Source organism: Ursus maritimus, unplaced genomic scaffold (assembly GCF_017311325.1).
Source record: "Ursus maritimus isolate PB19 unplaced genomic scaffold, ASM1731132v1 scaffold_3, whole genome shotgun sequence".
Lineage (NCBI taxonomy): Eukaryota > Metazoa > Chordata > Mammalia > Carnivora > Ursidae > Ursus > Ursus maritimus.
Window position 1 is genome coordinate 16,191,254 of NW_024425563.1, and position 14,064 is coordinate 16,205,317.

General features: G+C 42.3%; 1 protein-coding gene across 2 annotated transcripts in view; it reads left to right on the forward strand.

Moving 5' to 3' along the window:
* PTN (pleiotrophin) overlaps positions 1 to 14,064 on the forward strand; it is a 99,101-nt gene that overhangs the window by 67,842 nt on the left and 17,195 nt on the right. For both annotated transcript variants that reach the window (XM_040643962.1, XM_040643961.1), the window contains exons 2-4: positions 7,484 to 7,599; positions 8,476 to 8,649; positions 10,996 to 11,157. In XM_040643962.1, the coding sequence (XP_040499896.1) occupies positions 7,485 to 7,599; positions 8,476 to 8,649; positions 10,996 to 11,157 (451 nt within the window). In that variant the 5' untranslated portion in view covers position 7,484. The remainder of the gene's footprint in view (positions 1 to 7,483; positions 7,600 to 8,475; positions 8,650 to 10,995; positions 11,158 to 14,064) is intronic.

Sequence of the window (14,064 nt, forward strand, 5' to 3'; positions counted from 1 at the left end):
AGTAGTTTACCTTCTATTCTAGGAAAATCCCACCCAAAATGCCCATTTGTTGTCTTAGTACCGTTAAGGATGAAGGGGTAGGGGGCCGTAACGGAAGTTAAGAAGGCCTACTGACAGAAGGCCCTGTGGGTCTGCCCTGTCCAGGTATCGTGGCACTAACTTTTCACGCGTATTCTCTCATCTCGAAACATGGTGGGACAGGCTTTATAGCCGTGTCTACAGCTAAGGAAAGTAAGTTCCAGAGAAATGAAATGTAGTGCGTCATTACCTAGCCAGAGCTGGGATTCTAACTGAGGACCGACCTACTACAAAACCTTTACTTATTCCTCTGTATCAGGATGCAGCAGACAGATACAAAAAGGGTTAAGAGGAAACTAGAACATTCTAAAATTCTAAAAGTCCAATCTCCAGTGACTTTTGATTATAACAAATGAAAGCAGTGAAGGAATAATACAACTAACTCGAGTCCCTTTTGAACTCACGAGGCTCCAAAAAATAGTTGAATAAACATACCTTCACATCACTGTCGTATTATGAAGGGTAACCAAATGAGTTTCCATTGAATACTTGCTTCAGTTGATTGATTTTTTCCCTTTCTCATCCCTGAATGTTCTTTTGTATTTTGAGTTGAATTTGAAGCAGAAAGCCATTTTCAAGAAACCTACATATCCCTGTAAAGATTAATAAGGGTCACGGGTGAGAAGGCTACATGGTTTTAGTCAAAGTGGATTTCCTACTATATTACCAAGTCAGAAAACAGGAGAAAAGAACATGCTGGGATATCATATTTAAATTAAATAAACGGTGGTCATTATTTTTCTTGGGAAAGATAAACATTTCTTAAAATGATGATTTGGTTGATTTTATTTTTTGAAATATGAGAATAGATATTCATACAGATTATATGCTGGTAAGATTTCAGGTTGGGCTGCTTACTAGTAAGTCAATAGGAGTGAGACATGGTCGGGTGTTGGTCAAACGTTACGTGGATCCAGAGATTGTCGCAGAGTGGAGAGAGCAAGACCAGTCAGGAGGATTGGATGGCTAATTATTGAATTCCAGAAGAATTATAAAAGCTCTTATGACTGTTCCATCTCAGAAGACAATAGTGAGTTGTGAAAGTGATAATTAGGGACCTTGATGCAAAATAGTTACCAGTAAGAGATACCATAGTCTTCTAGATCTTTCTCAGTCACATGGATGAAACCATCCATAACCACCCTACCTAACTAGTCCTCTTAGACTCACTGTTTATCACATCCCCCTTTTATTTTGTTCGTAAAATTTACCACAGTCAGAAATTATCTTACTCATGAGTTTATTTACCTGCCTATTTGTTTATGTGTTATCTTCTGACTTTGCCCACTAAGTATAAGCACCACGGGGTCAGTACTCTGGTCCATGTTGTTCAACTCCTTGTCACCACTGCGTAGACCAATTTATGCTACAAAGGATGCAACTCTTATCTACACAGAGTTTTTGAATAATTGAGTAAATGGATACACCATTTGTGATATTTCGAGTATTAGTTAATATTAACATAAGCCAATATTTATAAAGTACTTAAAGTACTTGCATATAGGACAATAAGTGCTTGTTAACTAAATGAATATCTTCCTAATACGAGCTGACCGATCTCCCTCAAACTAAAGTCACTTCCGATGAATAAGAGAACACAGACATTTCAGTCGATGACTGCAGTCACATCTAGAACATGCTTAGTAGTTAATGCTCCATAACAGAATTTCCGACTACCAGTGGTTTTGTTTGCTTTATAGGGAACTTAAAGGAAATTAAATCTTTGGCCTTCACTGAATCCCCGTCTTTGGTTTACCCTCAAGAAAGAGAAATGCAAAATAGTTGTCCTTCCCTTATACTTCCTGACATTCTGTAGTTCTTATCAGAATATAGCAAGCCATAAGTAGCTATTTGATGGTGTAAACTTTATTGGGATGCAAGCGTCATGAGAACAAGCAAAAACTTCTCACTGGTCATTGTTGTATCCGGAGAATATAGCTTGGGGGCTGGCATAAGGTAGGTGTCCCAAAAATGTTCCATGAAATAATGTGCTAATGTGGGGACGAAGGAGGTATCAGGATATTTTTGGAATCTTCCTGAATCCTCACATAAATACAGATGGGGCAGTTTGATAACGAAACGACAACCTAAGGACAATGTTTAAAGCAAGACTCAGGATAGATTTTTATTATTGTTATTATTATTTCTCGCAGCTCTAGAGGCTGCATGTCCAAGATCAGGGTGCCAGGATCATTGGGTTCCGGCTCACAGACTGCCAGCTTTTCACTGTGTCCTCCCATGGCAGAGAGCAGAGACAGAAAGAAAACTCTCCTAAGACTCTTACAAGGGCACAGATCCCATTCGTGAGGGCTCTATGCTCATGATTTCATTGGATCCTAATTCTCTGCCAAAGGCCCCACCTCCTGTACCATGTGCACGAGGAGGGGTAGGCCTTCAACATTCGAGTTTTGGGGGGATACAATATTCAGTCCATACTAGCCCAGCAGTAATCACTGAGTAGTACCCATTGCTGTTACCATCACAGAAGAGCCAAACACGAATGCTATGCCACTCCTGGTGAAACATCACGGTGCCACTTACAATCTCGCCGAAGGGGTCACCCCTGAGTCCCATTAAGCCTCTGCATCCAGCTGCCACTTTGCAGCTGAACAAAGGAATGTTGAAATTCATCGTGAATTTGCAATCATCAAAATCCAGAATGTGGGATCCTGCTGATTAAATGGCCTGGTTCTTGTAAAAAGTGAAAAGCAAGAAAAGAATAAAGGGGGGCTGGAGGACAATCCTACGTAATAAAAGCAATTTAAAAGACATCGGTTTTTAAAATTAGACGTGTCTAAGAAAGCTCACTCGGATGAAAGCCTCAGGAAATGCGAAGAAGTAATTACTGCCTATTACTGTTGGAGGCACAGGGCTATCATGGGGATGGGGAACATGGTAAGGCCTTTGGATGTGAGTGGAAAATTAATTTATCTTATAATTCACTAAGTTATATATTTGCTTTGTGTGGTTTTCTGTACCTTGTGTTTTATTTTACAATAAAAAGGTAAAGAACTCTTCCCCAGGAGTTTGGGCAAATAGGTCACAAGAAGTCTAGAAAGGTCTAGTGATGTGTAATACCTGGTGCAGAAGCATTTCACATCATTCCCTGATGACCGATTATGTCTGTATGTAGACACTGCTTTAGCTTCTGGCTCTTGTCTCCAGCCCAGCCTCTTCAGTAGATTTCACATCCCTTGGCTTAGGCAAAGGATGGAGAAGTTGTTGAGCATGCGTACTAACGCCTCTGTTGGATGCCATGTTTTGGTGATGTTTTTCACTAGCAAAAAGTTTACGGAGCAGCTACTATGGGCTGGGGCCCTGGGCTAGGTATTTAAAAAGAGGGGACTGGAAAGGTTTCTCCACCCAGACAGCATGAAGTACATTTGCAACATGAGTTTTGTCCCCCCCCCATTGCATACAAGTTAAATGGCATTGACATGTTCCCTAACTCTCCACATGGAACCTCTTGACTTCCATGAACTTAAAAAAAAAAAAAAATACTGGGGATAAAGGTCCATGAGTTTATTTTAACCTGAGAAGTCAAAAGGCAGAATGAATTCGTGCCTCGATAATGCTGAACAAGTCTTTAGTTGACAATCAAATCGTATCTCTCTCTCTTTTTCTGTTTCATTTTTTTTGTCTTTTGCTTTTGAATAATGTTAGATAGTTCAAAGTGTGATGCCGGTTATTTTTCAGTAAAAAAAGGATTATTTTGCAATACAAATACTTAATCATTATGTTGCACACCTGAAACTAATATAATGCTATATGTCAGTATACGTCAATTTAAAAAATTGACAAGAAGTATTTCCTTGTAGTAAGTAGTAAGAGTGTAAGGGTAAATTAATTTTATTCAGCAGCTAATAATACATTTCTGAATATTCTGGGTTGGCTCTATGTCTACATCTTCATTTTCACAGCAAGCCTTTCAGTAGTTGTTATAATCACTCCCACTTTGCAGATGTCAAAACAGAAGTTCCAGTGGTTGTGATTTGCCTGGGGACATCCCCCAAATTAGGTGGTGGAGCTGAAGTTTGAGCCAAGGCTTCTGCCGCTAGGTCCCATGTTTGTCCTTCCAAACAGATCCCTAAGGGTCCGAATCGATTCCATTATCCTTGTCTTGTGTTTACACCAGAGCTGATCGCCTTTTAAAATTCTAGATCCTATTAAGATGCTGAAAGAAGGGGAGCTCTCTTTTTCCTTCTCATCAGCTTTTTCTCTAGCGAAGGGATGAGGATTTAATAAACTAACACTTTTCCTTTGAGTTGGTTTCTTTAACTTTAATTTCCTTTTACCTCTGAGCTTTAGACTTATTAGTGAGATGAACTCAACAGGAATTTCCAGACACCACCATCCATCTATGGCAGTTTTCCAGTTGACCGTTCAGCCCTATGAAATTCAGTATGTCAGGGCAAGTGCCTTGAAAAATGGCAGTAAGAGGAGGTGAAAATAAGGAAATGATTCAAAAGAACAGCTGATGTAGCAAGTCTTCTTCTTCCACTGTTTTATTTCCCTCAGTGCAAAAAATTAGCCATGATCAGGGTCCTTGCCTGTGTTCCTCTAGGGAGCCCCTGGAGAGTGGACAGGGTTAGACTATTTACCGAGAGAACTTTGCTTTCACTTAATGCTAAGGACAAATAAACAATCAGCTATGCAAATACCACAAGCAGGGGAACTGTTGGCTACACACGTACTAATTACTCAAGTATTTACTACCGGAGCAGGCATCAGCGTGCTAATTGGGCATTGTTTGGGAACCCGGGAATTTGGGGATAATTTTAATCCTCCCTTTTCTAAAACCCCTTACTCTTTTAAACACACGTTATTCATGTTCTCCAGGCAGAAAAATCTAAGTTATCAAAATGTAGGCTCAAGCAGAATGGCAAGCAAAGCAGGAGGAAGGGGAGAAGGAGGTGAGACGAAGAAAGATAGTCTCCGACTCAACCCCATTGCTGACGGCACATTGTACACGGATGACTTCCGGTGCCCATGGACTTGGGTGCATTTTTCCTTAGTTCATCTAAAACTGAATCCGCCCTGTTCGCCTACTTCTTCAGGCTCTGAATTGTTCTGAATTAATATCAGAAGCAGAGAGGGTGCATTTCCATTCTAACTCTCCAACTTTCATCCAGTTCCTCTCTGTCCTTCTTTCCTGCTAGCTCACATTATGGGTAGAATAACTCCATGACTCAAAACAAGTTTATCCTTAGGAAATTCTGGTCTGGGTGGGTTTGTTGTTGTTGTTGTTGTTGTTGAAGTTAAGTGAATTTAACTTGAGTAAGAGAAAGCTTCTTGAAAATAAATATAAAAGAACGTAGCCATGTAAAACTAGAAATGCCCAGGTTAAAATTAGCCAATGACAGCACCTTTCTATTAAGAACTTGTCTGCCTGGGTGGCCTTGGTTCTTCGGGGGGGGGGGAGTTCCAAGGACATTACAAGGATCTACAAGGATCCGCCCATTGGGTGATGAGAAAGTTCACTCCTGAGCTGTGCTTTCTCGGTGGGAACTTCTAAATCACAATGTAAATGCTTTAGGTATTTATAGGTGATTGTTAAATGTAAAGGCAAATTCCAAGTTAGAAAGAAATACATTAGAAGTTTTGAATTTAAAAGTTAATTTACCCTTTAAGAAAACTCAGATGAGGGCTCCTGGAAGGCTCAGCCAGTTAAGTGTCCCACTCTTGGTTTTGGCTCAGCTTATGGTCTCAGGGGTCCTGAGATTGAGCCCCACACTGGGCTCTGTGCTGGGGGGGGGTCTGCTTGAAGATTCTCTCGCTCTGCCTCCCCCAACTTGCACACTTGTGTGCAGGCGTTCTTGCTCTCAAATACATAAACCCTTAAAAAAGAAAACTCAAATGAAAACCCTGTGCCTCTAAAGTGGTTAGTCAGCGAGAGCAGATTTCAGACAGCCTTTGGAGAAAACAACGGAAGACCTCCACTTTGATTCACTTTGTACGTATTTTACATGATATTCAAATATATGGTCCAATATGGCGGTATATAGGTCCTACATAGCGTCTGCACCAGGGTAGTCGACTCTAAGAAGTCTTGCCAGCCAGGAAGTCTAGACTGGCTCCTCACATCATTCATGCTCAGTGAAGGGTGCACGCAAAGTCCAGAAGCAACAGGAACGCTTCTGTGCGACCATTAGTGAGGGACAGTTACAAAAATTCAGCATTAGGAGGGTGAACAAAGCATCCACTATTAGATTTTAGAAAGCGATGGAGATGGTGGGTAGCTAGTTAGGATTTATGAGTCAGTGAAAGGACCAAATGACCAAAATATTCCTTTTAATTAGTAAATGAAATATGTTTTATTCATATCATGGAATCCAAAGTCATCAATTGAAAAAAAAAATGGCATTTCCATGACCTAGAAAGGGAGACAAATTTACTGACAAGAATATCATTCCATAGATGATTTTGAACAAGAGAAACAAATTGTGGAACAGAATGATCTCAATCCTGTGTGTGTGTGTGTGTGTGTGTGTGTGTGTGTGAGGTTTTATTGTTCATGCTCAAGGGAATGTAAAATCACTCTTCTGGAAAAAAAAAAAAAAAACCTCAGAGCTAATGACCGTGAGTGACCATGTTGATATTAGTTGTCTGTCATGAGTGACTTCAAGTTCCGAGGGAGTCTTTCTAATGTTATTCTGCGATTTTTGATTCATATCAAATGTGGAGAATTTCAAATTATGAGTGAGTGTAATCTCTTTGTTATCCTAAAATTGAGAAGATGTTTAGATTTTATGTGAGCTTACACATGTGTCTGATACGAATCAAAGTGTGTTAGCTCCACTTCTATCTTGGGCCTCCCTCTTTGGTGGACCAGTGAATAATGGACCAGTAATGATAAAGTAAACATGACCACAGGAAGCAAAGGCAGAGATGTTGGTCAGTATGATACATCTAAAGATAAAGGCAAACCATATACCGGCACAGGTAATTCATTAATAGTGTCCATTCAAATTTCCATGCGGACTGTGATGCCAAGGTTGTTTGTGGGAGTTGTCAGGAGTTACAAAGATGACCATAATTACTGACGCTACCATGTGTCCCCATCAGCAAGATTAACTACAGGAGTCCATTCAAAAGCATGCCACGAAAATTCCTTTGCTTCCATAATTCTTGAGTCATACTTAGCAAGTGGTTGTGTGTGAAGCTCTTCAATGGAGAACTGTTCATTGTGTTTTTGTCAGTGAATACCTGACTGATTGCAGAAGAGCACTTAACTTCAGTGGCTGTTGGAGAGAAAAGATAGAATTCTGCCCAAGAGCACTGACAGAAATCTTCCAAAAATCTATTCCCAAAATGGAAAATGGCGCCCTTCATGAAGGAGTTCCACCAGCCTTCCTTTCTGACTTAGGTTGACACCACCTTCTTCTGTTTCTCTGTTTATTCCTAGAATGCAGTCCCAACAGTACGTGCAGCAGCGTCGAAAACTTGCAGCTGCCTTCCTGGCGTTCGTTTTCATCTTGGCGGCTGTGGGCACTGCTGAAGCAGGGAAGAAAGAGAAGCCAGGTAAGCTGTAGGGTTCTGAAGGCAAGACTGTTCACGGATTAATGTCCGTCTAATCCAACTGCCTGATTTTTGTCCTCCCTCCCTGTGTCCCTCCCTCCTTTCTTCTTTCCGTCCTTCCTCCCTCCCTCTCTCCCTCTCTCCTTTCCTTTGTTCCTTCTTTAGAGGAACCTAAGTGGCATCCCCCCCGTAAGTCCTAAAGTAGAGATGATGTGATAAGCATAATGGTCATATTAGTAGCTGCTACGTACAGAACGCTGATGAGCGAGCAGGTGTTGTACTTATGTTGAGTCTCTTCCTTAAAAAGAGTCCTGCAGGGAATCTTCGTTTTATCTCATATTAACAAAGGGGGAAACTGGAGCTCAGAGCAACAGAACATCTTTTCTGTGTCACTCCCAGTGTCGTGAATTGTAGGCTGTGGAGCTGGGAGTCTGTTTATGTCTGCGATCCACCACATTTAGCTTATGCTATTCCACCTCTAAGAGAAAGGAACATCAACTTGCAATGAAATGCTAATCTGACAACCATTACTTCTAATAGAACGTTGCCTTATTTTCCATGTTTCACTGTTTTTGAACATCTGTAACAGAAGTGTTTGCTTCTAAAAGGAGATGCCATTAGATCCCTTGCACAGTTCCTAGCACCTAGAGTTAAATGAATATGAGTCCCGTCTCCTTCAGTTTTCCTTCCGCCTTCTCTTGATCATTCACCCACTCAACCACTTGGCTAACATGTATCAAGGGGCTATGGTTCACTGGACGGTGAAGACGGCGGTCAAAAGCACAGACCCATCCTGCAATTACGGTGCCCTGGAATGAACTTTGTTATAGGAATTCGAGTTTTCCAGAGGGTTGACTGTTGTTCCTTTCTTCTTCCCAGAAAAAAAAGTGAAGAAGTCGGACTGTGGAGAATGGCAATGGAGCGTGTGCGTGCCCACCAGCGGGGACTGTGGCCTGGGCACCCGGGAGGGCACCCGGACCGGAGCCGAGTGTAAGCAAACCATGAAGACCCAGAGATGTAAGATCCCCTGCAACTGGAAAAAGCAGTTTGGAGGTAAGCCCCACCGCTGCCGTCCTGCTGAGTTAATCCTCCACTCGGACAGAATGCCTGCATTCTTCCACCAAGTATCTTTTTGAGCTTGACTACCATTTATTTTAAATAAGTTGATTTTATCAGATCACAAAGGAATAGATATCTTGCCTGACTCCCTGCATTTCTCAGCTTCAGTGCTACTACCATTTGGGGCCATGTAGTTTTTGTTGGGGGAGAGGGGCATTGCAGGCTGTTCCACAGCATCTCTGGCTTCTCTCCACTAGTTTCCAGGAGCACTCCCCACCTCCACCAACTGTGGCAACTAAAAATGTCTCCAGATATTGTCAGATGATCCCTGGGGTCAAAATAGTCCCAGATCGAGAACCACCGTCATACAGATCGGGACATAAAATATAGCCTTGATCTCTCCTGAGAGTTCATTCATCTATCTTCTCTCCTCTCTCTCCTTCTAGTTCTCAATCCTTTTTTCTTCCTTCCCCTTTCTCTTATGTATTCTCCTCCTTCTCCAGACCTCTTTCTGTGACTTTCAGTCCCCCTCTTGCTTTTGATCTTTCCCCACGATCTACGCTGGTTAATAGATTTACTTATCAAATCCAGCGAGGCTGCTTATAGTCACTTTTCATAGACTTTTCTCTCACCAACTATTGTCATTCTCCTGCTGGCCTCCTCTGCCTATTTGGGAAGGAGTCCTTCAACACTTCCAACTTTGAAACCCACAATCGAACACCCAGATGACCTGTTTCTTCCACAGTCCAGACTTTTTGTCTGTCTTGGCCATGGTGGTACGCAATGCCCCAAATGTTCTTACTCTTGGCAGAAATGTATTCTGACCTGTAGGCCAGTGAAGAAAGACAATAAATATACACACTGTACCTTTTTCATTCTCTTTAACCTTTGGGGTTAAATTCTATAAGCGTGTGGTGAAATTCAGATACATTCAGTCTTAAATTGTATATGGACCTGAAAGACCCACCTACAAATAAAAGTGTCGTATGCCTAGAATAGACAACTCTCAGAACTAAGAATCCAATTAGAAAGTGGGTAAAAGACATGGACAAACATTTTCCCATAGACAAGATATAGGTGGCAAATAAAGATCCGAAACGGTGTTGAATATCTTTTCCCCATTAGGGAAATGGAAATGAAAACCGGTGAGATGTCACAGTACACTGCGTAACTATCGGAAGGACTTAAATGGCAAACACCACCCAATGCTAGAGAGGGGGTAGAAAACCTAGATCACTCATACCTTGCTGGTGGAAATGTAAAGTGGTACAGCCACATTAAAAAGAAGTATGGCAGGTTTTTTTTTTTAAATAAGAATAAACATCCGTTTAGCATACAACACAGTGGTTTCACTCTTGGCCATTTATCCTAGAGAAATGAAAACTGACGTTCCTCTAAAAATTTGTACACGAATAGTAGATAGCAGCTTTACTTGTAACAGCCAAGAACTGGAAACCACCCAGGTATCTCTCAACTGGTGAATGGTTAAGCGATCCATGATACATACCTACCATGGAATACTACTCAGCAATAAAGAGGAACTGATTGTTGAAACACACCAGTGGATGGACCTCCAGGAAGTGATGCTGAGTGAAAAAATGCCAATATCAAAAGGTTACATACTGTATGCATGATTCCATTTATATAACATTTTTTTTTAAAGATTTTATTTATTTATTCAACAGAGATAGAGACAGCCAGCGAGAGAGGGAATACAAGCAGGGGGAGTGGGAGAGGAAGAAGCAGGCTCATAGCAGAGGAGCCTGATGTGGGGCTTGATCCGATAATGCTGGGATCACGCCCTGAGCCGAAGGCAGACGCTTAACCGCTGTGCCACCCAGGCGCCCCCATTTATATAACATTCTTAAAATGACAAAAATTATAGAGCTGGAGAAGAGACGAGTGATTGCCAGGGCTTGAGGAGATGGGAAGGGAGGAAGGTGCCTAGGTTAAGGCTATGACAGAATTAACCCAAAGGACTCTTGTATTGGAGCTTTTTTGCACGCCGATGGTGTCTGCATTCATTATCTACAGACGTGATGACGTCGCGCAGAACTAAACGCGCACGCGCACGCATACCACAAATGCGCGTGTGTGACGTTGGCAGAACCCGAATCACTTCTGTGGGATGGATCGCTGTTCGTTTCCTGGTTGTGCGCAGGAACTCTGGTTATGCGAGATAATGACAATTGAGGGGAAATAGGGTGAAGGATAGAGGGATCTCTCCACGTTATTTCTACAATGATCTCACTACAAAAAGGTAAAAACAAAAGTGCGTCTACCTTTATAGAACTCCTAGAGGCGCTCAAAGATTTCTGTCTGGTCCTACCCTGCCTTTAGCGGAGTGCAAATACCAGTTCCAGGCCTGGGGAGAATGCGACCTGAATACCGCCTTGAAGACCAGAACTGGAAGTCTGAAGCGAGCCCTCCACAACGCCGACTGCCAGAAGACAGTCACCATCTCCAAGCCCTGTGGCAAGCTGACTAAGCCCAAACCTCAAGGTAGGTTCCTGTCATTATACCACAGTTTTCATGCGCGTACGTTGATGGGCTCATGCAGGATCTTCAGATGTGGAAACTCGAATTTTCTAGAAGGAAATCTTAGGTGAATTACCTTAAGAAAGGGATTGAACAAGCCCTGTATGTTGAGCACCACACCAGTGCTTTCCAGCAGGCAATTGATGAGTTCAAGTTAGAGTCGTCTGCACAGATGGGGCGTGGGGGCGGGGATGGGAACAGTCTCCTCGCACAAATAAACAATTTAGCAGAACAGGCCAATGAGGACAGTTGTTGTATGGGGACTGTATGTCCCGAGCCCTAAACTGGGACTGCATCCTGACAAGTATGAACAAATTTATGAAGTCATGAGGCAGAACATCTAAACTCAGGTCTCTCCTAGATTATCCAACAAACATAGTTTTCACGAAGTCAGCTACATTACATTTTTCCTTTCTCCACTGCAGAAATTGATGGGTCCTATATTTCTTTCCCTTCTTTCAGCCTTTATATATATATATTTTTAGTTAGCTTTTTACCAACTACATTCAGCATGGCATTTTCAAATTATGTAGACCTGTCTTTCTATTCATTCCCAGAAAGTTACACTCTGCTCTCATGCCAGAGAAAGGGGACCAAAAACAAGTATCATGGCTATGGTTTCGTAGAAATAGGATCCCAGCTGAGGGAAGACAAAGGAGGTATTACACTCTTATTTCATGGGTGTTACGGGCTGAATGGAGTACCCGCCCCCCCCCTCACATGCTCATGTTCTAGCCCTCAATACCTCAGAATGTGACCGTATTGGGAGATAAGGCTTTTAAAGAGGCCATTAAAGTGAAATGAAGTCCTATGAGTGGGCCGCAGTCCAATCTGGCTGGCATATAAAGAAAGAAGATTAGGACCCAGATACATGCAGAGGGAAGATCATGTGAAGCCACAGCGAGAAGATGGCCATCTACAAGCCAAGGGGACACACCTCAGAATAAATCAACCCTGCTGACAGTTGACCAAAGACTTCTAGCCTCTAGAACGCTGAGAAAATACATTTCTGTTGCTGAAGCCGCCCACTCTGTGGTACAGGGCATGGCAGCTCTTGCAAATGAATACAGTGGGTCTCAGGGAACTCTAAAATAGCTCCCTGGCTTTTGCTCATATTTGAGCTCTAAAACGGACCAGAAAATTCCTAGTGGCCAGATTAAATATAAGGAGAAACTCAGAAAAATGAACACTGGCTGGCTTGCTGCTGATCGTGAGAAAGGACTCATTTCACAGACCTAGCTCTTCGGTCTCCGATGGAGTTATCCATGGACATGGTTACCCCCAACTACAGGGTGGCCAAATGCAGGCTAGGCCTGCAGATGGCACATCTAGGATTCGGGCTGCCCTTTCCAGATCATGGAAATCTGGTTGCAGTGTGTATTTGGAAGGCATGATGTGGCGCCGGGATTAGTGTAGGAATGTATGTGCCAACTTTATAAGTATTACTTGTGGGGAGACAACGACGCAGATCTAATGAAAATGTGCGGCCATATCTATCCAGGGAGACATTTCCAAAACTGGAAGAACTCAGAGATAGACAGTTTTCAAATTAATTTATTTTCAAGCCAGTAAGAGAACCAAAATACTCAGCATAAATAGGGCGTGGAAAAGAAAAGGAACTGAAGAAGACTCCATGCTCGACCACAGTGGTTCTCAACCTGGGCTGCACGTTAGAATTTCCCATGGGAACTTCTCAAAATCCCAGTGCCCAGGCATAACCCAGACCAACTATCTCAGCCTCAGTAGCTTTGAAAATTAAGATGTTCCTTAAAAGATTTCAGGATCAGCCAGAATCAAGAATTACTGTGCAAGTATGAAGCTCGTAGAGACCCCCCCCCCACACACGTGCATACATGCATGCTTGCCCATGCATGTGTGCACACACATGTCCACGATCTGTCTGGTTCTCTTCTGTGGGTGAGAGAAACTGCACTCTAATGAATGGGGAGGAAAAAAAGAGAGGGATTAGGCACTGGGTGGGGGTAGGGCTGGGTGGAAATGGAAAATGTTCAAAAGTTTGGAATAAAGAGGACAAAGTGGGGACATGATTCAGAAAGACCTTTCAGGATATTTGGTGAAGACATGAAGTGAGGATTTCTTTTGATCTGGACTGGTGGATAGTTGAGCTTTTTACATTTTTCTCAGCTGGTAATAAGTAATGAGGGTTATAAGTTTGGCTCAGGCTTTCACCTTGAAAAATGGTGGTAAAAATATTTCAAGTGGGTAAACATTCTGTCATTTGTTTCTATATCAAAAATTAAGGTATATAATGGATTGCAAATGGGATTAGCTTGAGCGAGTTCTGTATTTCACAGCACTAGGTAAAGCCCAACACTGTGTGCAAAGGTGACTCCCAAATGGAAGAACTTTCTAGAGCATGATTTCTTCTTTTTTTAAATTTTCATTCCAGTGTAGTTAACATGCAGTGTTTTATTTGTTTCCAGAGTATAATATAGCAATTTAGCAATTCTGTATATTCCTCAGTGCTCATCACAAGTGTGCTCTTAAGCCCCTACACCTGTGTCCCCCATTGCCCCCTCCCCTCCCCTTCCCTCCGGTCACCACCAGTTTGTTTTCTGTAGTCAAGAGTCTGTCTCTCGGTTTGCCTCCTTTTCCCTTTTGTTTGTTTTGTTTCTTAAATTGCACATCAGAGTGAAATCATATGGTGTTTGTCTTCCTCTGACTCATTTTTTCTAGCATTGTGCTCTCGATCCACGCGCGTCATTGCAAATGGCAAGACTTCCTTCTTTTTATGGCTGAATAATATTCTGTCGTGTATCTGTACCACATCTTCTTCATTCATCAGTCGATGGACACGGGTTGCTTCCTTAATCTGGCTATTGTAAATCAGGCTGCAGTAAACATAGGGGT